The 24,061-nt window shown below is 46.6% G+C and overlaps 1 protein-coding gene across 2 annotated transcripts in view; it reads right to left on the reverse strand.

The window, feature by feature from the left end:
* Window positions 1–24,061, reverse strand: part of PTBP1 (polypyrimidine tract binding protein 1) — a 44,474-nt gene that overhangs the window by 7,797 nt on the left and 12,616 nt on the right. Inside the window, exons 3-10 of one of the 2 annotated variants that reach the window (XM_054979256.1) lie at window positions 18,148–18,223; window positions 12,353–12,525; window positions 11,176–11,322; window positions 9,696–9,866; window positions 8,028–8,138; window positions 6,951–7,125; window positions 5,738–5,815; window positions 4,061–4,209 (exon numbers count right to left, since the gene is read on the reverse strand). In XM_054979256.1, the coding sequence (XP_054835231.1) occupies window positions 4,061–4,209; window positions 5,738–5,815; window positions 6,951–7,125; window positions 8,028–8,138; window positions 9,696–9,866; window positions 11,176–11,322; window positions 12,353–12,525; window positions 18,148–18,223 (1,080 nt within the window). The remainder of the gene's footprint in view (window positions 1–4,060; window positions 4,210–5,737; window positions 5,816–6,950; window positions 7,126–8,027; window positions 8,139–9,695; window positions 9,867–11,175; window positions 11,323–12,352; window positions 12,526–18,147; window positions 18,224–24,061) is intronic. The other variant, XM_054979257.1, reaches the window with a different exon arrangement.

Raw genomic sequence — 24,061 nt, forward strand, 5'->3', positions numbered from 1 at the left:
CACAAGTAAATATTTATTCGCTGATCGAAGCAATCTCCGGGGAACATACAGGGAGAGGCGGTCCCGAAGATATGCCGGTCCCAACCCGCTCAGGGCTTTAAAGGTAAGAACCAACACTTTGAACCTGATTCAGAATTCAACTGGAAGCCAGTGCAGCTGGCGCAGGACAGGTGTGATGTATGACTGGTAAGGTATACCAGTCAGGACCCGTGCCGCCGCATTCTGGACCAGTTGTCGTTTCCGGATCAGGCCCAGGGGTAGCCCAGCGTAGAGTGAGTTACAGTAATCTAGCCTGGAGGTGACCGTTGCATGGATCACTGTAGCCAGGTCCTGGGGTGTCAGGTAGGGGGCAAGTTGCCTGATCTGACAAAGATGGAAAAATGCAGACTTGGCAACCGCCGTGACCTGGGCCTCCATCGATAGGGAGGCATCCAGGAGCACACCCAGACTCTTTACCACTGGCAAAGTTGCCAGTGGTGTCCCATCCAGGGCAGGGAGCTGGATCCCAACATCTGGCAGCCCCCGTCCCAGCTGCAGGACCTCCATCTTCACTGGGTTCAATTTCAGCCTGCTCTGTTTCAACCATGCCGTCACAGCCTCCAAAGCTCTGGCCAGATTGTCTGGGGCCGTGTCTGGCCGTCCGTCCATCAACAGAAAAAGTTGGGTGTCATCCGCGTATTGATGACAACCCAGCCCAAACCTCCGCACCAACTGGGTGAGGGGGCGCATATAGATGTTAAATAACATCGGGGAGAGTATCGCCCCTTTGGGAACCCCGCACACCAAAGGGTGATGGGGCAATAGATCTCCCCTGAGCGCCACCCTCTGTCCCCGACCCTGGAGAAAGGAGACCAGCCACTGTAAGGCTGTCCCCCTAATCCCCATGTCGGCAAGGCAGCTGGCCAACAAATCATAGTCAACCGTGTCAAACGCTGCTGTGACATCAAGTAACACAAGCAGCGCTGACCAGCCTCGATCCAGATGCCTGCGAAGGTCGTCTGTGAGGGCAACCAAGGCTGTCTCCGTCCCATGGCCAGGACGGAAGCTAGACTGGAAAGGGCCTCATGTGCTGGGCAGGGAAAGGTTGTTCCCAAGACCCTGGAAAGCAGCTAACATTTGAAGCAGACAATTCTGAACAAGATGGACCAAAGGCCCAACTTGGCAAAAGGCACTTTCAGGCACGCACTTCAACAGGCTGCCCTAAAGATTTCTGTAGTGGCAGAAGCTCCTGGGGAGTCTTTCCTTGCTTTAGATACAGGCCCTGGTCTGCTGCAGCGCCTTGCACATGGCCAGCACCAAGAAAGCTGCTGCTTCCCACTCAGCCAATGCAAAATGACATAGATTAAAGTAAGGAACGAGTTAAGAAGACCTCCCCTCCCAGCAGTGGGTGTCCAGCTTGTCATCCCTAGGGTGAGTGCCAAAGGCTGGCAACATTGTGCCTATCAGAGGCAAGAAGGAAACTGTCATACCATGTGCTGGGGGTGGGAAGTGGGTGGGTGGCAGCCAAAAGGACTGTGTAAAGATGCTGTATTGACTAGTGTTTTAAAGACCCTGAGAAGCACCTAACAAAAGGTGAACAGCTGCACGCTGGACCCCTCTTGTTAAGCACTAACTAGGGAGAGGAGGCTTGTACCATCCCATAGAGACAATCTGAGTTCAACTTGCACTTTGAGAACTGAAGGCTCTTCAGGGGCGATGGGCATGGCTCTGAGTCAATAGGATTCCCTGTAATCAGTCCATCCAATTTTTCTCAACACCAAAAAACAGATGTGGGAAAACACAAGAGAGATTTTTCCATTCTGAGGTTAGCCCCCCAAATGTCTAGCTTCCAGGCATTTGGGGCTACAAGATACTCTTTGTTCAGCCACAAATGGCTAAGCAAAGGACCTCGAAACTGATCTCTCAGCTTCAGGCCAGTGCTCAGCAGAATCCTTCTCCTGTCATTCACACACATTTCAATACTAGCATGTCCAATATGGAGAAGGAAGGAGAAGAGTCCCTCTGGAGAAATACTGCCTCTTCCACTGTTTGCATAGATAAGTTTCTACAACACTGATTACACAAGCAATGGAAATAATAAAAAAGTTGAGGAGTCTTGTTAGTTCACAGCTTCACTACAGGGATCAAAGTGTCTAGCCCAAAAGAGAAGCTTGATGGATGAAGTGAGAAGTTCATAAAAACACAAAGGCATGAAGTAAGTTGCTCAGCAATTCTCACTATAGCCCACCACAAGGCACAAGCTTTGGCAGAGTCCTCTCTCAAGTGAAGGCAGCTGCACTGGCTTACAGGACAGCAGACCATAATGGCAGAGTGGGGTGCTGAATTTAAGAGAATCCAGAGTCCACAATTTCCCACTGCTTAAACCTGATAATGAATCTAGCGTTGTACATCCTTTAATGTAGACATAAATGGTGCCCACGACTTTCCTTTTTCTATTTTAATGCAACATCTCTTTTCAAGAAGACCTGGGCTATGCTTCCACAGGTACATTCCAGGTTCTCAGGACTTTTTACTCTGCCTTCTGATGCCAGAAAGAGCAAGCAGACTTCAGACAGGAAGATGCTCCCTCCCCTGCACCCATTGCAACTAATAGAGTAGGGCTTCCCACACTACCCCACATCTGGAGCAGTCCTTCCCCAGTAGGGAAGAAACCAATCTCCGCCCATGTTATCACTACCTACAGGCCACAGCATGGGGAAAACCGCAGAGTCTAACTAACCCTGTTGTAAACTAGAGTATGTCAACAGTACTGGCTGCAGACCCTTATGACTCACCCCACCCCACCCCATCCCACTTTACTGTTGGGAAGCAGAGCTGCTCTTTAATGGACATGAGAATGTGAAACTTTGTGGCCATCTTTCATTGTAAAGAAGGTTAAAATGGGGGGCAGAGAACCAGGGGCATCATTACTGCCTCCCTGGCCTGGAGAGGGAGCTGTTAGAACGGACTGCCCCACCCAGGAGTTTTGTGTGTCTTCCTGGGGAACGTGGGAGTCCTGGTCCCTAGGATCCTAACAACTCCGTGGGTTCAAGACTATGCTGGGAGCAAGCATTGCTGGCAAAAATCTCATGTCCTGAAGAGAACAGTTATAATGGACAGAAAAAGGAACAGCAAAAGGTTAAAAATTGGTTAATTTCCTGTAAGATTTAAATTGATAGTGGTTCTCTCATCCATGCCTCCCCTTTGGAGCTTCGGACATAAACAAGGTCAGCAGAAATTCGGTTTCGGGTACAGTCTAACAGTTGTTTTAAGCATCAGGGAACGAAGCAATGGAAGAGGCTCCACTGCAGAGAGAAATCTGGATGCAACATATGCTTTGTACACAAGTCCAAATCAGGGACAAAAGACATTCTGCAGACTCCCAATTTTAGCATTCCTTGAACATGTAAAGGCAACCAAATATTTCGACTCAAAGGAAAAATGTTAAATGGAACTGAAAACATAATTTAAGAGTTAAGGAGCAGAAACAAGGCACACACAATTTTAAGGAACCTCATAAGGGGGAGGGGGAAATGTGTCAATGCATGGCAAAGGAAATATACTTGCAAAAAAGTAAAACAAAGCTAAGCTGGCACGGGAACGGGGAATAAAAAGACCCAATGAAGAGGACAGAACAAAGACTGTCACTCCAACTTAAAGCATTACAACATGCCAAAGGAGAACTAATGTTTCTTACTACTATGGAGAGGAGGACCCAAGTAGAGGCAAAACCATGGGGGGGATAAAAGTGGGGCAAGTTTTCAAAAGGAAGTTATGTTGAACTTTGGCTTTTGGGAACAACAGCACTTTCTCTGGTTTGCAACTGAGAAAGAACCTTTACCCAAGGATGGTCCAGGTGAACCACTCAGAATTAGGTGGGGCTTCTGACGTGCTTTTCTGATGATCCCATTATTTCAGACTCAACTCTCAAGGCTGGACAGATTCTGCCTTACGGTGGTTTCAGCACAACTCTTTCTTTTTTTTAAATGTGGTTCAAAGAAGCGAGAGCAAAAAAGTCATTGGAAGGAAGCAAAAATGAGAGAAGTTGAACAGAAGAGATTACAACAAGGCTTCCACTAACCTCGGGGTTCAAATTGCTAACCAGCAGAACGGAGTTCCCTGCCCCGGTGAGGCCAGGAATAGCAATCCGTCCTGCGGCAGCGGCGGCAGCAGCTGCTGATGGGATAGCCAAAGGAGCAAGAGCTCCGTGTACATTTGGAACTGAGAGGCCTGGAAAATCAAAACACATTAACCAGTGAAGAAATCAGCAGCAGGGTCTCTGGCTAGTGTGGGGAACATTCAGGCTTGCAGGACACCGAGAGCCCAGGGACGAGAGTGCTGTAGAGACCTGGTCCTTCCTTACACGAGTGCTCAGAAGCCAGACGGCTCAGTCATGAAGAAGTCCCTCCGACCCTATCATTCAGGGCACCAGCCACTCTCTGCTTCTGGCATACGGGAGGGAGGGGGAGGGGATCATGGCATTTGGCTCTCCTTGGGTGCTGGGCAAATGGAAAGACATCTCTGGACATCTGGTTCTGAACACATTTGCACAATTCCACAGGATTACATAAGCAAATTCATTATAGGGGATGCAGGAAAGGGGATGATACACAAGCACTGCATTCGTCAGGTCTTCCCACCAATGCATGCCAGAAGTGCCTCATTCTTTTATCATGCATATACCAAGCCATGTTTGTGCACATTCCAGCCATTTCCACATATTTGTTTGAAACTGGTACCCCTCCAGCAAAGGCATTTCTATTGTAGTTCTTACAAAAGCACAGGGAAACCAGGATATTCCTGCACTAGCCCCCCATCCCTTTGAGGCCACACCCAAACCATGTGAAGCACACGTCTTTCATTTCTTGCCCATGATAAGACATTAACAGAATGCTGTGCAGAAGCCATGATGGGCTCTTGCACACTTGTGGTGCATAAAGGGTAAGAGATGTGTGCGTACACCAGAAGCTCCCAATATGCTGTCTTGTAACAGCAACCCTTTAACTGCAATCAGCGGAGCAAGTTTTGGGAACCACAGAATTCCATCCAACGTATTCCAAGGGAGACGTGGATACTGCACTGCACACATTCTTAACAGATGTTGCAGCTGCACAAGAATCCCCAAGGAAAATAGCAGCAACCTAAAAATAAACTCTAGAGCCTCCCATGTAACCGATCACTGCACCCACCTTCCTCTCAGGCCCCACTATGATGCTTTCAACGCATGCAACTGCTACCTGACCTCAAACTGTGTTTCATGAATTTACAACATGGCTGTAAGCAGCACAAGGCCTAACCCGCCACAGCGCCAGAAACAGGGCTTATTCCAGGAGAGCGCCTTCTGCTTTCAGCTACCAAGGCAAAGCATGCCATTGTCATTTTGGTTTTGAGCAGCTTTTTAAATATTCATAAAGGAATTCAAAGCAGATACGAGTCCCAGATACAAGTTTCGCACGGTCACTGGCTGGAGTTCAAAGAGCCAGGCTCAAGAGGTCCCCTGGGAACGCTGCTGTTAAAACTGAGGCATTTCCAAGCAGTCTGTTAACTCGGGTCGGGAGCCTTCCTTTCAGATTTTAAAAAGGCAACCAGGCTTGCCTGAAAGGACACTTTGTGCCCCAGCTACAACACTCCCCTGGTCAATGTTTTCGACGGCCAATTGTAGGGAGGGCACTGAGCTCAAGGGGGGAAGGAGGAGGAAGGCCAGCTGAATGGCAGAGACATGAGCTTCTAGAAAGGCAAATTGGAGACGAAACCATACCTGCAGCTTGAGGAATTGCAAAAGCAGGAGGGAAGCCAGCCCCTGCGTATGGAGAGGCAGAAATTATGCCCGGAGCACCTACAGGAATAAGCAAAATTAGTGTCAGTAAATTCATGAGAACAAGACAAACTCATCTGCAGACCAGCTGCTCATCAGAACTGCAAGTGTCTAACTTCTAAACTGTTCTATAGTATGCCTGATTTCATTTTAATGCAGCCCTGGGGATCTACTTTTTGAAAGGGGACTCAGTCCAACCTGGCCTCTCAAGGCAGTAATATGACTGACACTATTTTAAGAGCACATCTGCACCAGCTGCAGGCTTGTTTCACATCTGAACTGAGCACTCAGGAATAGCATGCGCAGCCATTATGGTGCCAGCAGGAAAGTAACTCTGCATCTGTACCGCTATGCAAGATCTGTCATGCATCTGGGGCTGGTGGGGGTTTGCAAAGAGAGATCAAATGCTTTAATGCTCAGCTTAACATGCACTGAACAGCAGGTGGCACTAGAAGGACCAAGCAGAAAACGGGACGGAAGAAAAGCAGCCATTTGCAGCAAAAGGGAAAGGAAAAACCCAGTATTTCCAGAGCACCTTTATGAGAATTAGACCACATGGATCACAACTCTGACCTGGATCCTTCTTGCTGTCCCCCCCTCCCTGCATTAGTAGGCAAAGGCTCAGTAGTTTGAAAACTCCAAAAACACTGCAGCAGATTATATGAAACTGTGCTGCCCAAAGATTTGCAAATATTATTCTCTTTCTGGTTATGGATTTTGTACTCTGTGCATGCAACTCAGGTACCTGTTAGCCAGAAGCGTTGATTCAGGACAAGGTGAAAGCACTCATAAATATGCAGGTTTGTAGATAAATTTACTTGCAAACTGGGACCCAGGGAAGGGGCGGGGGGGGAATGAAAGCCTTTTAACAAGAATGCCTGGAAGCTATTCTGTAGACCTAATGCAAGCCCAAGGGGGGTGGGGGTGTTTTGACTGTTGGATCTATCAAGCCAGAAGAATATGGCAAGGGAACATACAACATTATTCACACTTCACGCATACTGTGAACCATTATGGGAGGGGTACCACTACCTGCCACCCTCAGTGCCTCTCCCAAATTACTGGCAGCTGATGGCCCAAGCCGAGGTTCAAACCCAACTTTTCCAAGCCCTCAGTATATACACTTCCACCCGCTGCTTTTGTTTCAGTCCCTTACCAAAGGCGGCTGCCATAGTCTGGTCGAGGGAGGGCTGGCTGTCCCCACTAGGCAGGTCTGGCCGTGTGTAGTCTCTGCTCTTGTCATTGTTGTACTTCACATTTAGGCTGGTGAGCTTGGAGAAGTCAATGCGGAGGGTGCAGCAGGCATTGTAGATGTTCTGCCCATCCAGGGACTGCAGCAAGCACAAGCACACAGGGATGTGAGCCACCAGGGCCCAGTGGGTCAGCTGCGTCCACGTATCATAATTTAAGGGAACAGCTGGAGTGGGGTGTGCCTTGAGGGCTGGGTCAGACTGGCTGAGTTTCAGAAACTCTTCCCATCCCCTTCTGGCAGTACAGTCACTGCACTACTGTATATTCAGCATGTAGACACAAAAGCTATTCCACATGGCAGCAGAAATTCTAACTCAAAAGGTCTACATTTCCAGACCTTACAGTGTGGATGGAAAAAGACAGGAGACAAGCTCATAAGCAGGCAAGGCACAGAGCTTCCACGTGCTCTTCCATGCTGTGCTACTGCTGCCGCTTAGCTCAGGATTAGTCGCAAAACAACATGAAACCATGGATGGCCGGGGAGGGGGGGGGGCGGGAGATGGGACTGAAGACTACAACAATCTTTGAAGTCCTTTCAAGGAGAAAGGCAGACTAAAAAGACTTTTAAAAATAGAATACAGTAAGGGAACCTGCAACACTAATGCTACTCGTACTTCATGCATACTGTGAACCCCTTTGTAAGGTAGGGCACTACAGTCCGGAATTGGCTTAAAGAGCATGTACTGCTGCTATACAGCACATGGCCACATCCAGATTATAGTGGCCTACCTCACTGCATAAAATCATCTCCACCTTCGCTTCCCTCTGACCGAAAGGGAGGCAGCTCGACTCAGAGCCCTTCCCAATTCATCCCCTCTAATTGCAGCACATCCAATTCACCCACCCCAGGAGACCAAGCAGTTATCACCGACTATAGGCCTGACATCCACACTAATGCAGATATGTGCTGCGAAATACTTCCACTGTGGTTGAAGCAGCTTTCTGCTCCATTGCCAAATGGGGCCACACTCAAGGAACTCACCAATTTGGCATGCTGAGCACTCATAGGGTCTGCATACTGCAAGAGAGCCTGGAACTGGTTGTTCTTTGTGAAAGTTATTATTTTCAGCACGGTGCCAAACTTGGAGAAGATCTACCAAAAAACAAGTTGAGATGTAATGTGACTATTTTCTGTATTTTCCCTTTCCCTAAGCATTTCCATTTCCCTAGGCCTTCTTAACACCAAGGCATTATGTAGACAGAGCAGGGAGATGCCTCTGTTCTCTTGCACACAAGCATCTGAAGACCAGAGAGACGCATCGCAGCAATTCCCACCACAAGGTATAGAGTGTGCAAGTGCCACTTGATACTGCAGCTGTTCCCAAGTGCCAAATCTGGCAACCAGTGCAGGACAGGATGCATTCGTCTGATGGAGTCTGAGAATTCTGCAGAATGCAGCTTCTGCCATGCTGCTGAACCGAATAGACCTCTTTTGCTGGGATTCTTCAATGCATGGGAACTTCAAGGCCATTCTGACAATGGCAACCCAGGTTGTTATCCTGACCAACACAAAGGAGCCTACTGACCTCCCTCATTTTCCTTCGTTGGTTTTTAAACTGCTGAACGTGGCTTTTGTCTTGATGGATCTCAAGGACTCTGCAACTCAAGAGTCCCTCTGTACAGCAAAAGCCAAGCACTTAACTGATTGAGGGTTTTACTCTCAGAAAGGTCTCTCAAAGCAGAGAGGAGCCTGGCGCCAAGCAGGGCTGGAGAAGGCCACCGGCAGCAATCTCCTTGCCAAGACAGGCACAAGATTTGTGTGTGTGTGTGTGTGTGTGTGTGTGTGTGTGTGTGTGTGTGAGAGAGAGAGAGAGAGAGAGAGAGAGAGAGAGAGAGAGAGAGAGAGTCTGCTGAGCAAGAGAGTCCTCATTTGCATGAAAAGTTTGTGCTTCAGGTGGCTTGATATAGTTAAAATACTACCCACTCACATGCTTGAGTTCTACCCATTCACATGCTTGAGTTCTGTTTCTTACTACAAGGAGGACATGTGCTTGTTACAAAGCATGTATGAATCCTTTCCCATGTGAAAGCTGTAATTGTGGAAAAAGTACAGAAAAAGGCAACCATGACGACTAAAAGGTTGGAGCATTTCCTTAAGGCTCAGAAGTCAGAGGCTTTTCATTCTAGAAAAAAAGACAGCTAAGAGGATTTATAAAATTATGCATGGGCTGGAGAAGAACTCAGGGGCATCCACTTACGTTGCTGAAAAATAGGTTCAGGGCAGATGGCAGAAGTCTTCCTTGGTGGTCTCCCATCCAAGTACTAACCCGGCTTAGCTTCCAACATCTGATGAGTTCGGGCTATACAATGCCGCCTTCCCTCCCAGCCACAAGCATAGACAGCTTTAAAAGGGGGTTAAACAGATTCATGGAGAAGAGGTCCATCAATGGTTACTAGCCACAATGACTACAAGGAACCTCTACAGTCAGAAGCAGTCAACCTCTGAATCTCAGTGCTAGGAGGCAGTGCCAAGAGAAGACCTTATCAAAATGCAGTATTAACACAGTGGGAGTATACATCCTTTGACCAAAGCCAACTGCAGCCAAAGCATTAGGATGAAAGGCACCATAGACCCAACACATAAGGTAACTTGCTACATATTGCTTTTACCAGATAATGGCTACTGAAATGGATGGAGGCTGTCTCTCACCTGATGCAGAACATCCAGGGTTACTGGGTAGAAGAGGTTTTCCACAATGATCCTCAAGACAGGGCTCTGGCCAGCCATGGCAATCCCAGCATCGATGGCTGCAGCAGAGGCAGACAAGGCCAGGTTGCCCGACTGAACCGAGTTCACTGCTTGCAAGGCTGCCTGTGCACGCTGGGGAGCCAAAGGGCACAGGACATTAACACAGCTGTCCCTCCCAACACCACCACACGCTTCTAGGTTTCACTTTAGCCCTTGGTTTTCCTCAAATTCTCTTAAAGCAACAAGATGATGAACAGCAAAGAGATGGCTATTGCTCTGATAAGACTTTTTTTTTTGCAGGTTATGATATCAGAAGAGAAAGATCAGTGGTTCTGTTCACACACAAGAATGACACGCCTTCCAACAGTTCAGGTGAAGCAGCACTTGACGCTCATGCGTTACCTGTCTACTGAGTTAGCTGACAGGGATGTTTTGATGTAAGAGGTTTTTTAGGAAAAAACAGCCAAATTACTGGCACACATCTCTCTACCCTGTAAGCCATGATACCGAGCAACAGACCCTGTATCTTCTGGGGCAGTCTCTCTCAAATTACTATCAGGACTTGACATATTAATCTGTCTTCCACAGTTATACCATCAGCCTATCCAGCACAATATTTCCTCTTACAGCAGCCACTCACCAGGGCCTTAGGCAAAGAAAGGGTTATTCTTGTCACCAGCTACCCCTTAATTTGAGGTGCAGAGACTGAACTTGTGTGTCCTGCCACTGAGCCATTCCCCCTCCTACTTGTGAGCTTTTTGGAGGATGTTACAGGGCCAAGATGAACCTCTGGTCTGATCCATCATGGCAATCTCTGCCCCCTCCCCCACCTCCTACGCCAGGAGTCCCCAAATTTTGGAGCCTGCAGGCACATTTGAAATTCTGATACAGTATGGTGGGCGCAGCCACAAAATGGTTGCTGCAGGAGGCACAGCCAGCCACAAAACAGCTGCTACAGCTTACCTTCGGTCACACAAGTGAAGATCCTTGTGCTGTAGAAGCAGCTTTTGCCAAAGCAACATTTTAAAAAATCTGCACAGCCAATCAAACTTCCAATCGCCAATCAGAAACCATGTCTGGCAAAAGCCCCACCTGGACCCACACACTTTCTACAAACACTTGGTGGGCACCAGGAAAGATGTCAGTGGGCACAGTGGTGTTTATGGGCACCACACTGCAGACCCCTGCTATTCTCATCTCTTTAGAACTGGTACATCTCTCTGCAGCAAGCTTGTCCAAATAGGATCCCATCCACCCGCTCTGTAATACTGCACGCTTTCAAGTCAAAAGGTCCCACATTTGCGTGGACATCTGTATGTGCCATCTGAACAACGACCCTGGCTTCCTGGGCCAGAAACATGAACAGTCCCACGCAGGAGCCTGAAGAATGAGGACACGTGCCAAATAGGCAAAGCCAAGGATGGCGACAAGCATAACTTACTGCCTGGTTTGGAGAGTTATCAGTCTTGAGCTCTTTGTGGTTGGAGAACTGGATGTAGATGGACTGGCTCCGGAGAACTGGAGTGACTGTTGTGTAGTAGCTCACCATTGTGTTAGCGGCTTCTTCAGTATTCATTTCTATGAAAGCCTGGGGAGGAAGACTTTGCATCAGCACAAAGGGTTCTTAATTCTAGTGCCGGATCCCACAGAAGTTGGAAGCTAGCCAGCAGGTACATCAGAGACATTGAGCCTTTCAACACCAAATGATCATCAGGATAGCACGGCTTCCACAGCACAGTGGAGTTTAGCAACAGTGCTGCCTCCCTAACTTTGTTTTTACATCAAACAGATACATGTATCATCTGTCAGTGGACAACAAGGTGACCACATGCCACATTTTTTCAACTCTGTTTTAGAGGCTGTATTGTTTTAAGCTGAGTATCTTCACCAAAAACAAAGGCAGGTAGGACCATGCGCTGTAGACCAGGTGGGGGCAGTTTTCACAAGCAGTACTTTAAAATGCCAGTACCATGACAGGACATGATTACTGGTTAGTAATAGCCAGAGACAGCATTTAAGAGGGTCATTGGTGCCTAGATAATAGCTTAGTTTTGCTGTCGGCTCTTAGGTGTTTATGATCATCATTATTATCAGCTCATGTGCTGGTGTGTGACATTTTTATTTGCATTTTTCACTCAGCCCCGCTCATTATTTTTAACCTTGACATAGACATTGCAATAGAAACCAACCAACAAAACCACCTAGAGAGGAGGAAAGAATGCAGCACCTTACCGGTGCTACCTAGCACAAGCCCAGGCTGCAGCCCCACTGCTTTAAAGCATCTCCCAATGACTTCTCCCTAAAACCATTAAATTTGCACCATTCTCGCCTCATTCAGCCTTCCATCTCACAATCACCTTGGGGCTAATGACACAGGCCTCATCAGCTTTCTACCTGGACTGCTGATCTACTGGAGCATGATCTCACTTTCAAGGGGGATGTAAACCAATACAGTCACTAGGCCTGCTTGGGGAACATGGAAGAAATACCAGCATTTATGAAATAGGTTTTATTTGCCCTTCTCAAAGCTGCTAATCAGGCTACTTGACTTGGAGGGGGTAGCAAAGGACTGGAGCTCACAAGGGCCACCGTTCTACAACACAGAGTAAGTAAAGTACCTGATTCTTTCCTTTCAGCATCAGGAGGTTTGTGACCTTGCCAAAGGGCAGCCCCAAGGAAATCACTTCTGCTTCGGTGACATTGCTGGGCAGTTGGCGGATGTGGATTACTCGTGATGGGACTCCTGCACTTCTATTGTCCCCTTTGAATTTCTTGCTGTCATTTCCATTGGCTGAAATGAGATTGAATGAGCATGGGTTAAATCTCTGCCACAGTCCTATCACACCCAGCCCTCCCCTACTGGCTACTTCTCACTAGGGATGTGCGTTTCGGCATTCAGAATGCCGAAAGAATGCCGAAACAAAAGTGTTTCGGCTTCTTTCGGGGAATGCCGAAACGTTTCGGGGAATGCCGAAACGTTTCGGGTAGCCGAAAGAAAAAAGCCGAAACGTTTCGGGATTCTTTCGGCTTTCTTTCGGCTTTTCTATGGGAAAATGCCTCCGTCTTCCAGGACGCCTGGAGGAGGCATTTTCCCACCGAATAATCCCAAAATTGGTGGGGACCTTCCTCTAACCCTTCTCTAACAACCACCCAAGTTTCAGACAGATTGGACTTTGGGGGGCCATGTTATGGCCCCCCAAAGCAGGTCCCCCCATCCTCCCATAAGAAAGCGAAGGAGCAGCATATTGTTAGCATGCTGCTGCTGATCTTTCTTCATTATTTCCTATGGGGGAAAAATGAAGAGGCAGGCTTCCTTTGCCAGGGGTGGCATTTTGCATGCAAAATGCCCCCTCACCCTCAGGGGCCCTTCTCCCACCCCTCCTCCCACCCCCCACCAAGGCTCAGCCTGCTCCCACTTGGGGGGGCATTTCATGGCCTCCCCAAGTAGGTGCTCTAATCTCTACCACTGACAGCTGGGGGAGGCTTGTGTTGCCAGGGGTGGCATTTTGCATGCAAAATGCCCCCCAACCCTCTGGGGCCCTTCTCCCACCCCTCCTCCCACCCCCCACCAAGGCTCAGCCTGCTCCCACTTGGGGGGGCATTTCATGGCCTCCCCAAGTAGGTGCTCTGCTCTCATCTCTACCACTGACAGCTGGGGGAGGCTTGTGTTGCCAGGGGTGGCATTTTGCATGCAAAATGCCCCCCAGCCCTCTGGGGCCCTTCTCCCACCCTTCCTCCCACCCCCCACCAAGGCTCAGACTGCTCCCACTTGGGGGGCCATTTCATGGCCTCCCAAGTAGGTCCTCTCAGCCCCTAAAGTCCATCCCTTACAGCCCCACACAAACCCAATTCCCCCCCAGCTGCCACACACAGACCCAAATCCCCACATTAGCCCCTCACAGACCCAAATCCACCCCCACCTGCCCCACACCCATAACCCCAGGAACAGGCTGGCAAAGGCCAGCCCTCTCCCTTTGTTCCCTATGCTGGGAACTTCTAAACTCTCTTTCCCTAGGCAATTCTGCACAGCCCAGGGGTGCCACAATGGTGGGCACACTTCTGAGTGCCAGCTGGTCCCTGTGAAAGAGCACCTGAACCACAGACACCCTCCCTCAAATTCCCCCACCACCTACAGAGATGGCTGGCCAGCCAGCACCATTGTTCCCTATGATGGGAACCAACTGCACAACAAAGAATAAAACAACAACACAAAATAAAGTTTTAAAAAAATTATATTCTCCCTTCCAAAGTACAAGTAGGCAAAGCATTATGACACATTACACCAGCAGTCCCCCACACAGAAAAATTAAAACAAAACTCACTTAACATCAGAGAATCACAAAGCATGATTCCTGTCAAAAACACTTTATTTCTTGAACAGCTTTAGGTTACACAGCAGGGGGGGAACACCAAAGGGCATGGCAGCACTATCTTACACAAAAATAACACAACTCACTTCACATTAAAGAATCACCCCAAAAAATTGCTGTCAAAAGCACTTTATTTCTGTAACTGCTTTAGAAAGGCACCACAGAGCAGGAAAGCAGTGTACTACACAAAAATAACACAACTCACTTCACATCAGAGAATCACACAAACACAATTGCTGTCAAAAACGGTGAAGTGGGTTGTATTATTTTTTGTAGTACATTGCTATCATGCCCTGTTGTGCCCTCCTACTGTGTAACCTAAAGCTGTTCAAGAAATAAAGTGTTTTTTGCCAGGAATTGTGTTTTTGTGATTCTCTGATGTTAAGTGAGTTGTGTTATTTTTGTGTAAGATAGTGCTGCCATGCCCTTTGGTGTTCCCCCCTGCTGTGTAACCTAAAGCTGTTCAAGAAATAAAGTGTTTTTGACAATAATTGTGCTTTTGTGATTCTCTGATGTTAAGTGAGTTGTGTTATTTTTGTGTAAGATAGTGCTGCCATGCCCTTTGGTGTTCCCCCCTGCTGTGTAACCTAAAGCTGTTCAAGAAATAAAGTGTTTTTGACAGGAATCATGCTTTGTGATTCTCTGATGTTAAGTGAGTTGTGTTATTTTTCTGTGTGGGGGACTGCTGGTGTAATGTGTCATAATGCTTTGCCTACTTGTACTTTGGAAGGGAGAATATAATTTTTTTAAAACTTTATTTTGTGTTGTTCTTGTTTTATTCTTTGTTGTGCAGTTGGTTCCCATCATAGGGAACAATGGGGCTGGCTGGCCAGCCATCTCTGTAGGTGGTGGGGGAATTTGAGGGAGGGTGTCTGTGGTTCAGGTGCTCTTTCACAGGGACCAGCTGGCACTCAGAAGTGTGCCCACCATTGTGGCACCCCTGGGCTGTGCAGAATTGCCCAGGGAAAGAGAGTTTAGAAGTTCCCAGCATAGGGAACAAAGGGAGAGGGCTGGCCTTTGCCAGCCTGTTCCTGGGGTTATGGGTGTGGGGCAGGTGGGGGTGGATTTGGGTCTGTGAGGGGCTAATGTGGGGATTTGGGTCTGTGTGTGGCAGCTGGGGGGGAATTGGGTTTGTGTGGGGCTGTAAGGGGTGGACTTTAGGGGCTGAGAGGACCTACTTGGGGATGCCATGAAATGGCCCCCCCCAAGTGGGAGCAGTCTGAGCCTTGGTGGGGGGTGGGAGGAAGGGTGGGAGAAGGGCCCCAGAGGGCTGGGGGGCATTTTGCATGCAAAATGCCACCCCTGGCAACACAAGCCTCCCCCAGCTGTCAGTGGTAGAGATGAGAGCAGAGCACCTACTTGGGGAGGCCATGAAATGCCCCCCCAAGTGGGAGCAGGCTGAGCCTTGGTGGGGGGTGGGAGGAGGGGTGGGAGAAGGGCCCCAGAGGGTTGGGGGGCATTTTGCATGCAAAATGCCACCCCTGGCAACACAAGCCTCCCCCAGCTGTCAGTGGTAGAGATTAGAGCACCTACTTGGGGAGGCCATGAAATGGCCCCCCCAAGTGGGAGCAGGCTGAGCCTTGGTGGGGGGTGGGAGGAGGGGTGGGAGAAGGGCCCCTGAGGGCTGGGGGGCATTTTGCATGCAAAATGCCACCCCTGGCAAAGGAAGCCTGCCTCTTCATTTTTTCCCCATAGGAAATAATGAAGAAAGATCAGCAGCAGCATGCTAACAATATGCTGCTCCTTCGCTTTCTTATGGGAGGATGGGGGGACCTGCTTTGCGGGGCCATAACATGGCCCCCCAAAGTCCAATCTGTCTGAAACTTTGGTGGTTGTTAGAGAAGGGTTAGAGGAAGGTCCCCACCAATTTTGGGCTTATTTGGTGGGAAAATGCCTCCTCCAGGCGTCCTGGAAGACGGAGGCATTTTCCCATAGAAAAAAGCCGAAAGAATGCCGAAATAATGCCGAAAGAATCCCGAAAGTCGAAAGCCGAAAGAGATTCTTGTTTCGGCTTTCGGCTTTAACGATAGAGAATCTTCTTTCGGCTTTCTACTTTCGGCTATAGCCGAAAATTTTTGGCTTGCACACCCCTACTTCTCACACATTGCCAAGCACACTGAAGGTCACTAGGCTGCACTGTTGTTTCCTGCGTCTTTGTTCATCCCTTCACCTTCACAAACATGTACATAGCAACTAAGCTCTGAAAGGGGGGAGGGGAGATTCTCTCCCTTGATCTGCAGACACCACCTGTGGACTCAGGGTATTCAAATCAGAAAATCAGACCACCTCTTTAATATCACCAGCTACTCAGCAAAGAACATTTGTTAACTTTGAAAACTTGAAATCAAACACAAGGGCAACGCAAGGAGGCCTGAAACAGCCAGGCCCCACCTTATGTGCCCCCATAAGCACGAAACTACAAAGGGGAAGAAGAGGAATCAGCCTAGAAGAATCACCCTGCAAGCAAGTGTTCAATTACCCTCTACCACCCCACCCCCCTTTTCAAAACAGACTTCTGACTTCTTGCATTCTACTTCCTGCTTTGCCCAGGAGCAGCTTGCAATTGACAAAAGCAATGCAACCAGTGCAGCCAGTTGTGGCTTAAGAGGGCTACGCCCAGTCTGTACAAACAGCAGCAAGTTACACAGTCTCCATAATCAAAGTCAACAGTTTTGGCAGACTTCCCTATTGGCCCCCATATTTTTTTTAACCCACAGAATACAGACTGCCTCCAAATATAACTGGGGTGGGCCCCTCTTCAGAAGTACAAATGTATTTTCAGAGATACTGTGACTGGAGGGCAAAAGCTAATTTATATTTCAATGCCTTGCAGTACAATTATTATTTTCACAAGTCTTGACAGATGCCAGAGTTGACTGTGGCCAAGCAGTACTTGCTTGGTATTATATTTAGGGCCAATTTGTATGCAAGTGAAACAGGCAGCCAGTGTGAAACTGCACCCTTCTGGTACAGTGGCTTCTTCAACAGGCCACCTAGGACTTAATGTGCAGTTTATACAAGGGTCTCATGGACACCAGCAGATTCTCTGCCAGGCCAGGAATGAGCTGTGTGGTGAGCTGCACTACACACTGCACAACTCAAGAGACCAGTGCCACAGAGATCCAACAGTAGGCTGGTAAGTAATACACAGACTCTAAAAATACCTCCTTCCTTTAAATGTGACTGCTGAAACAAATCTAAATTTTTTTAAATTGAGGACAGTTTGAAAAATTAATGTTGGGGTGCTTATTACATTATATATTTAAAACATTTCTATGCTACCTTTCCATCCAATACAGGCCCAGATTACATTTTCAAAATACATTTATGCAACCACATGGGAGAGAAATTTGTATCTGGATAGACAATTGTAATGGACTGCCAAGCAGCACCTCTGAGATGCATCAATGGCTAACCACAAACTCTTCTAGCTTGCATCCCTTCAGCAAGCTCTAGTTTGCTGTTCACCCGAAGAGATAGTGCCACAGCAATAAAGGACAGGTAATTTCTCCAAACTATTGCGGCTTACCCTAGACTGCCAAAATCGTTAAGTTCCTCTGGAAAGCACGGGTTGTGGCAGCGTTCAGCTCAAGGGCATTCTGTAGCCACTGGATACCAAGAATGCTTTTCTAGGCACACCTGCCATTTAAACTCTTGCATGGATATCGACTGCTGCTAAGGTTTTCCAAGCCAGTCTAACACATGGAGGAGGCCAGTCAAACAGACCAGTTTTAAAAGATGTTTCCTCACTCTACAAACGGAATGAATCTATTCAGTTCTCAGGAGTGCCCTTGCAAGAATGCAAGCTGGCAGCTCTCTGTTCTTCACTCAGACATGCTTTTCTAAGCTCTGCTACATACTTCATCAGCATGAGCAATCAGGAAGAGAGGCAGGGGCAGGGGCTCTACTAACCCCTAACAAGACAAGGTAGCAGCAGATCCTCATCTTGCCAAGTCAACTGGAACAAGCATGCAAAGGGGCCTGAGGGAAATTGGCTAACCTCTGGTGTGATATGCTCAACTCTTGGGGGCTAGGAAATTTACCTGCAGAAGCAGAGTTGCTGCTCATGATAAAAGGTCCGTTAGTGACACAAGTAGAGAAAAGCTCGTCAGATCCCCGCTGGAAAAGAAACAGAAAGGGGAAAAAGGTAAGTTGATAGCACTTTTCTACATTCTACTCAGGTTCTGTGAGAACAGTAGGACACAATCCAGAACTGAAGTGGTAGAGGAAATAAGCAGAAGGGTGGGGAAAGCAAGGGTGTCTGTGATTTGTTTTCACCTGCATGAAAATAGGATCAGAATCAAACAGACAAAAGTTGCAGAGCTACCTCGACAGTGCCCACAACCAAGGGTAGACTTCTCCCCTCAGAAGAAAAGAGTTGCTGTGTTGAAGCCTTTCTTGGACACAGTCTTGGACAAGGAAGACTACTGGGAGGCACTGGCCCAATTTTAATGCAGTTGCTACAAACATTAATTCCTTTAAAGAGGCTCTAAGCTGGGAACCCAAATGGGCTAGCTGTCTACTTGGGAAGCATTGCAGGAACCTCCCTGTGCAGGCCAACGTATTTAGCTCATTTCAAGTATGTTTTATCTCAGCTGGTATTTTTAAGTTTCTCAAAATCTGAAGCCAGCCCCTCTTCTCACTTTCCACTTTTTAGTATATATTAGTGCTTTGGGGTACACAATCAACATCACATGAAATGTGCCAAATGTACACATCGTAAATAGGTACACTCATCTGGCAACCGAGATGGACCAGAGTGAACACAAGGCAGCAAACCATAGTCTGTTTCTTCGTCAAACATGAAATGGCCTGGAGGAGGCTTGACTTCTTAGCAGATCACTAAAGCCATGCATGGTGACATTTCACTACCTGTTTACTACCACTGTTGTTATAAGAAGATAGTGAGCAGTCTATCTAGCAATAGTCCACAAGCTTTCCTTCAAGGTCTTTTTTTTTCAAAAGACTCCTTAAACACAACAACACAAAAGAAACTTTCTTTCCAAGGGATTAAAAACGAGCAATGCCTTGCTCCAAACGAAGTGGCAAAAGTGCTATTGCTGAAGTTAATGAGATACTACTGACACTTGGAAAAGAAGATACAAACAGATCTCCAATAAATTTTCCTGGGCTTTAGCTGGGCTGTAAATCAACACTTCTGCTAATGCAGTTCACAACAGGACCAGTATTCTACAGAAATCTGCTGCCTTGTAGTTAAATCCTGAACTGCAGGAATATGATTTATTTGGGGGGGAGGGGAACAACTGCTAGGCCAACAACTCAGGCTTAGAGATGGGAAGGCCTAGAAATACTTGGTCTAGCCCAACTAACCACTACACCACACTGGCTCTCAGCTTTCCTTCCCTCCCTCTCCCTGGGAAGAGTCTAGCCAAGTTGCAAAAGTTGTGCAATAGCAAGCTGCTCAGGTGAGTTGTGTGGTGGACAGTGCCAGTTCTGGTTAAGCTGTGTAGACGCTGCAGCTAGGTTCAGGAAAGTTGCATTGCATCAATTCATAGCCACTATTTCACCTAAGCAAATGGAACAGAGCATACTGCATGGTAGCAAGTGGCCCAGTGGTTTCTGGTGGTCCTGGTCCTGATGACTCCAGTGAAGGAGGGCACTGGGGTGGAACGGGAGGCCAAACCTACCCCTTCCCCTATCTTTTACTTACAGAAGCCAAGGCTTGAAGGCTTGCAATATTGATGTGGTTGCCCAAGATCTCAGAGGGCACCCGTTTCTTAAAAAGAGCAGGTATTTTTCTGCAAGCCTGGGATTTTTCTCTGGTTTATAGCAAGATGTTTCACAGTTCCAGTATCTGGATTTAAGTATTCACAGACAGGGCCACATTGAGAATTAGATATAGTAATAATTTCTATGTATACTGTGGGCACATACAACATAGTTTCCAGGATATCTGTCGTCTGGAGCATGAATACTTATAGCAATAGTTAATATGCTATAATGCATTTGATAATATATTTGGTTATATTCCATGCAGGATCACAGATCTTCTCTATCCTCCACTCAAGCCCTTTGCAGCCCAGGTAAGTTTATTCTCGTGGTCAAGGGATCCACATGGAACAAAAGCCATGCAGGTCAGTGGCCTGCAGTAAGGAAGGTAAAGGAAAGGTTCAGCAGAACTGGGTCAAAGAGCAAGTCCACTGCAGCCTCCCTCTCTGTGTGGCTATTAGTCCATGCTGTTCCCACAACCCAAGGAATAAACTTCCCTGGGGGGAGGCAGAAGCACAGAAGATTCATGAACCATCAAAGCCTTCTGCTAACAAATTGCTGGCTGGTGTTTTCAATAGTATAGACTAGCCAGACATCCAAATATACATATTGTAATTACCAAACTGTTTCTGCCCAAATACACCGCTTATTTAGTATAAAATTTGTTCCCCAATTTTCCTAACTTTCAGACAGCAAAAATAAAGATATGTCCTAAGGTGAGCACAGGGCACAAATTTGTCTCAAGTATTGGATTTATTTTCAATTCTGCTTGTAGAAAACTACAATATTTTATTCTTTAAAATTCTATGAAAAAATGAAATCCTGCCCTCAAGTCATACATGACTTATGGCGACCCCTGGTGGAGTTTTCAGGGCAAGAGACTGACAGAGGTGGTTTGCCATTGCTTGCCTCTGCAACCCCGGTCTTTGTTGGAGGTCTCCCATCCAATTACTAACCAAGGCCGACGCTGCTTAGCTTCTGAGTATGACAAGATCATGCTCACCTCGGCTATATGCTAAGTTATACATGATGCATTTTATGTAGTTAAAGCAGTAAAATAATTATACTTTGCTATGAAAGTAAGTACTGCATATAGTTCCCCACCCCAATTTTCCCTATCCCCCACCCCAAAACACCTGCTTGTCCATGCCTTCAAGATTTCTGAGAACTTTACATCTCTACTCAAGCAGGATTGTGACATCTACTAATCTTCAAAACTGCCCTTGAGACTGTGGATCTATCTTTAGCACAACTGAATGTGAACATTACTAAGCACATCTGTACCAGACTCCTTTTTATTGCAACGCTGTGGCTTTTAGCATGATGCATTTATTAACCATTCACTAAGCCGCCTCAGCCTCCCCAAGCCAGTTCTATAACAAATCCATTTCAACAGAAGAGCTCAGCTGTGATTACCCCCAATTTCCATGTATATAATAACAGTCAAAGTAAATCGATAAAATATTAAGACCTGAGAAATACAGGGGGAAAGACCGGGGGGGGGGGGGGATTGTCACCACGATTGTTTTCTTATTTCTTGGGGGCAGAGCTCCTCTTAAAAAGATTCCTGTGAAGTAATTTTACAGCTTGGAATGAGTTCGTGAAATACTTTAAGACAAGGTTTGACTTGCTCAAAATCTGTAGCATTAGAATTTATGAAAAACAATTTACAGTATTAGATAAGTTGTGTGCACTATAGATATATAAAAACATTTTCAAGAATAAACCTATTGATCAAATGAGATTAATTTTGGCCCAATGTATATAACAGACTAACATTTGATGTTTTCAATGAAATAATATTCAACTTTACATTAAGTATGCCGCTTACCGTACTACAACTGCATGAATCTAACAGCTTCATTTACTATTAAATTTGTGTTTGTTTCCAACTTTTGTTTTACTACTTCTCAGATGGCAAAAACTGAGCTCCATGTGCTAAGACAACATAGGCTACCGCAGTGTATGGTTAAAGCAAGAAAATAAGTTTAGGTTTAGTAAGTATTGAATGTATTCCTATCCCCACCCCACCCAAGAACTGGGGGAAACCCCTTTCCCATTTGGTGATACCTACATGACTGGGACAGGCTTTGCTCTGCTGTTAGGTCCCTGCCCAACCTCTCTGCAGGACCAGGAGGCAAGCAGCCCTCACTCTGCAGCCCTCCCTAACCAGCAGCTTCACAACAAAATAAAGGAAAACTCCCATCTACACAGGGAGATTTGGCTTTAGTGAACATCTCTGTGTGATCAAACAGGCAAAGCAATGGAAGTAGAGCAGGATGGAACATGCAGTTGTCAGGAGGTGGTTCAATTTATATACCGCCCTTCAGGACAACTTAACACCCGCTCAAAGTGGTTTACAAAGTATGTCATTATTATCCCCACAACAATGAACACCCTGTGAGGTGGGTGGGGCTGAGAGAGCTCCTAGGAGCTGTGACTGACCCAAGGTCACCCAACTGGCTTCAAGTGGAGGAGAGGGGAATCAAATACAGTTCTCCCGATTAGAGTCCCGCGCTCTTAACCACACCAAACTGGCTCTCACAGCAGTTCAAGAAAATTATGTATGTATATTTGAAAGTATAAAAAGTGTGCCTGGTTTAATCCAGGGAGAAAAGCTAATACTCTGTCAGTGTATTGCAAGCCCATGAAATTTCTGCTTAAACCTAATTGATGAAAGCTTTGATTCAGGTGCAAATCCAGTCACAGGTGCGATGCCTGTGAAATAGGGAATAGTAGCCTTCCTCACAGTTGCAGGGGAGATATCTCCATGGAAAAGGCAGTTCAAGAAGGTGTCCAGACATAACTCTATTAATACAATACCAAGAGGCCTCATGCATCTGCCTTGCGAGATCAAGGACATTCCTGTAGCTTAGCCTGCTAAATAATAATTAAGCATTTTATCAACTTCCAATTGAGCCTTCTCATTTGAGAATGCTTCATATAGCAGGCTGCAACTTTTTCAGCCAACACTTAACTGTGAAATTCTGGCAGTGAACTGGACACCTACGTAGCAGGTCTCTGATAAGGTAGCATAGAAATACATACAGAGCAGGCTTGCCAACAGTCTTAGCACCAAGACTCTGCTGTTCAAATGAAAACGAGAAGGTCATTATCTTACTTGTGTATTATTTTGGCTTTACTGGGTGCTAAAGAACACTTGGGAGCACTTCCAACTATGCGAATTGCTGATGGAGACCCAGCAAGTTTGCTAGCAGGACCATAGATGTTTTCCAAAACCCCTTTTCCCGCCACGTCTTAAATTCCCTCAAATTCAACACCTCAATTTTTTCCAGCATCATCTTCAAGAGATGTCTTTGATCAAGAAAAGGCTTATGTTTTATCTTTAGGTTGCTGAACCCAAAAAACAACAGCAGCACTTGTGAATCTCCAGTTTTAATTCTGGAAAAGGCATGATTCTGCTATGAGAATTTTGGAACGCTGTCCTAAAGCTTAGCTTCAAGTAAATGTATTAACAGGCAAGCAAGAATCTCTACGAGGAGGAGAGAGGCACCAGGATGGAAGCAGAAATACACAGGGTTTAAGCACTTGATAATCTGTCCCCTAAAAACATAATGCTGACACCAAAATCTCAGCCTATTCCTCAATTCTGCACAAGCCCAACTGCTAAGAACCAAAACTTTTCCAAGCTTTGCTCAGTCAGATAGCAACCACAACAGTTAGAGCCTGCTGAGTTCACATGAACCATTCTGCTAGTATTTAAATTTAGTTACATTTGAATTGGAAAATTTTCAAATTCATAATTTTCCTGGAAAATCCACATCACTGCTTCTGAACAATGTTACAAGAGTCAGTATTTGATATCAGCCATTATTTGGGATAATTTGTCCTGCCTTCACTGGTCAAAGACCAAGAGATCTGGGACAGCTGTCTTTATTACACTGAGAAGCACAGCTGAAGAGTGTTTCCGGGCAAAACATCTTCTGGCTTCTAAAGCAAGAATTGACTTTCACTTCAGATGGCTGCATTAGACAAAAAAGCATGGCACAGAAGCTAATAACCCTGAAACCTAACCAGCTTAACTCTAATTCAAGTGGTTTTAGAGAACTCAGGTACTATGCTAGGGTCTTCCAGAAGTATGATCGACATCCTTCTATAGTAACCCCTGGGTTACTCAGCAGGGTCCATAGCAATGCAAATATGACCACATTCTAAGAAATCCAAAGCACCTAAAAATGTAAAGAATCTAAAGCATTTTGTCAAGTT

The sequence above is a fragment of the Eublepharis macularius genome, chromosome 5 (genome assembly GCF_028583425.1).
Source record: "Eublepharis macularius isolate TG4126 chromosome 5, MPM_Emac_v1.0, whole genome shotgun sequence".
Lineage (NCBI taxonomy): Eukaryota > Metazoa > Chordata > Lepidosauria > Squamata > Eublepharidae > Eublepharis > Eublepharis macularius.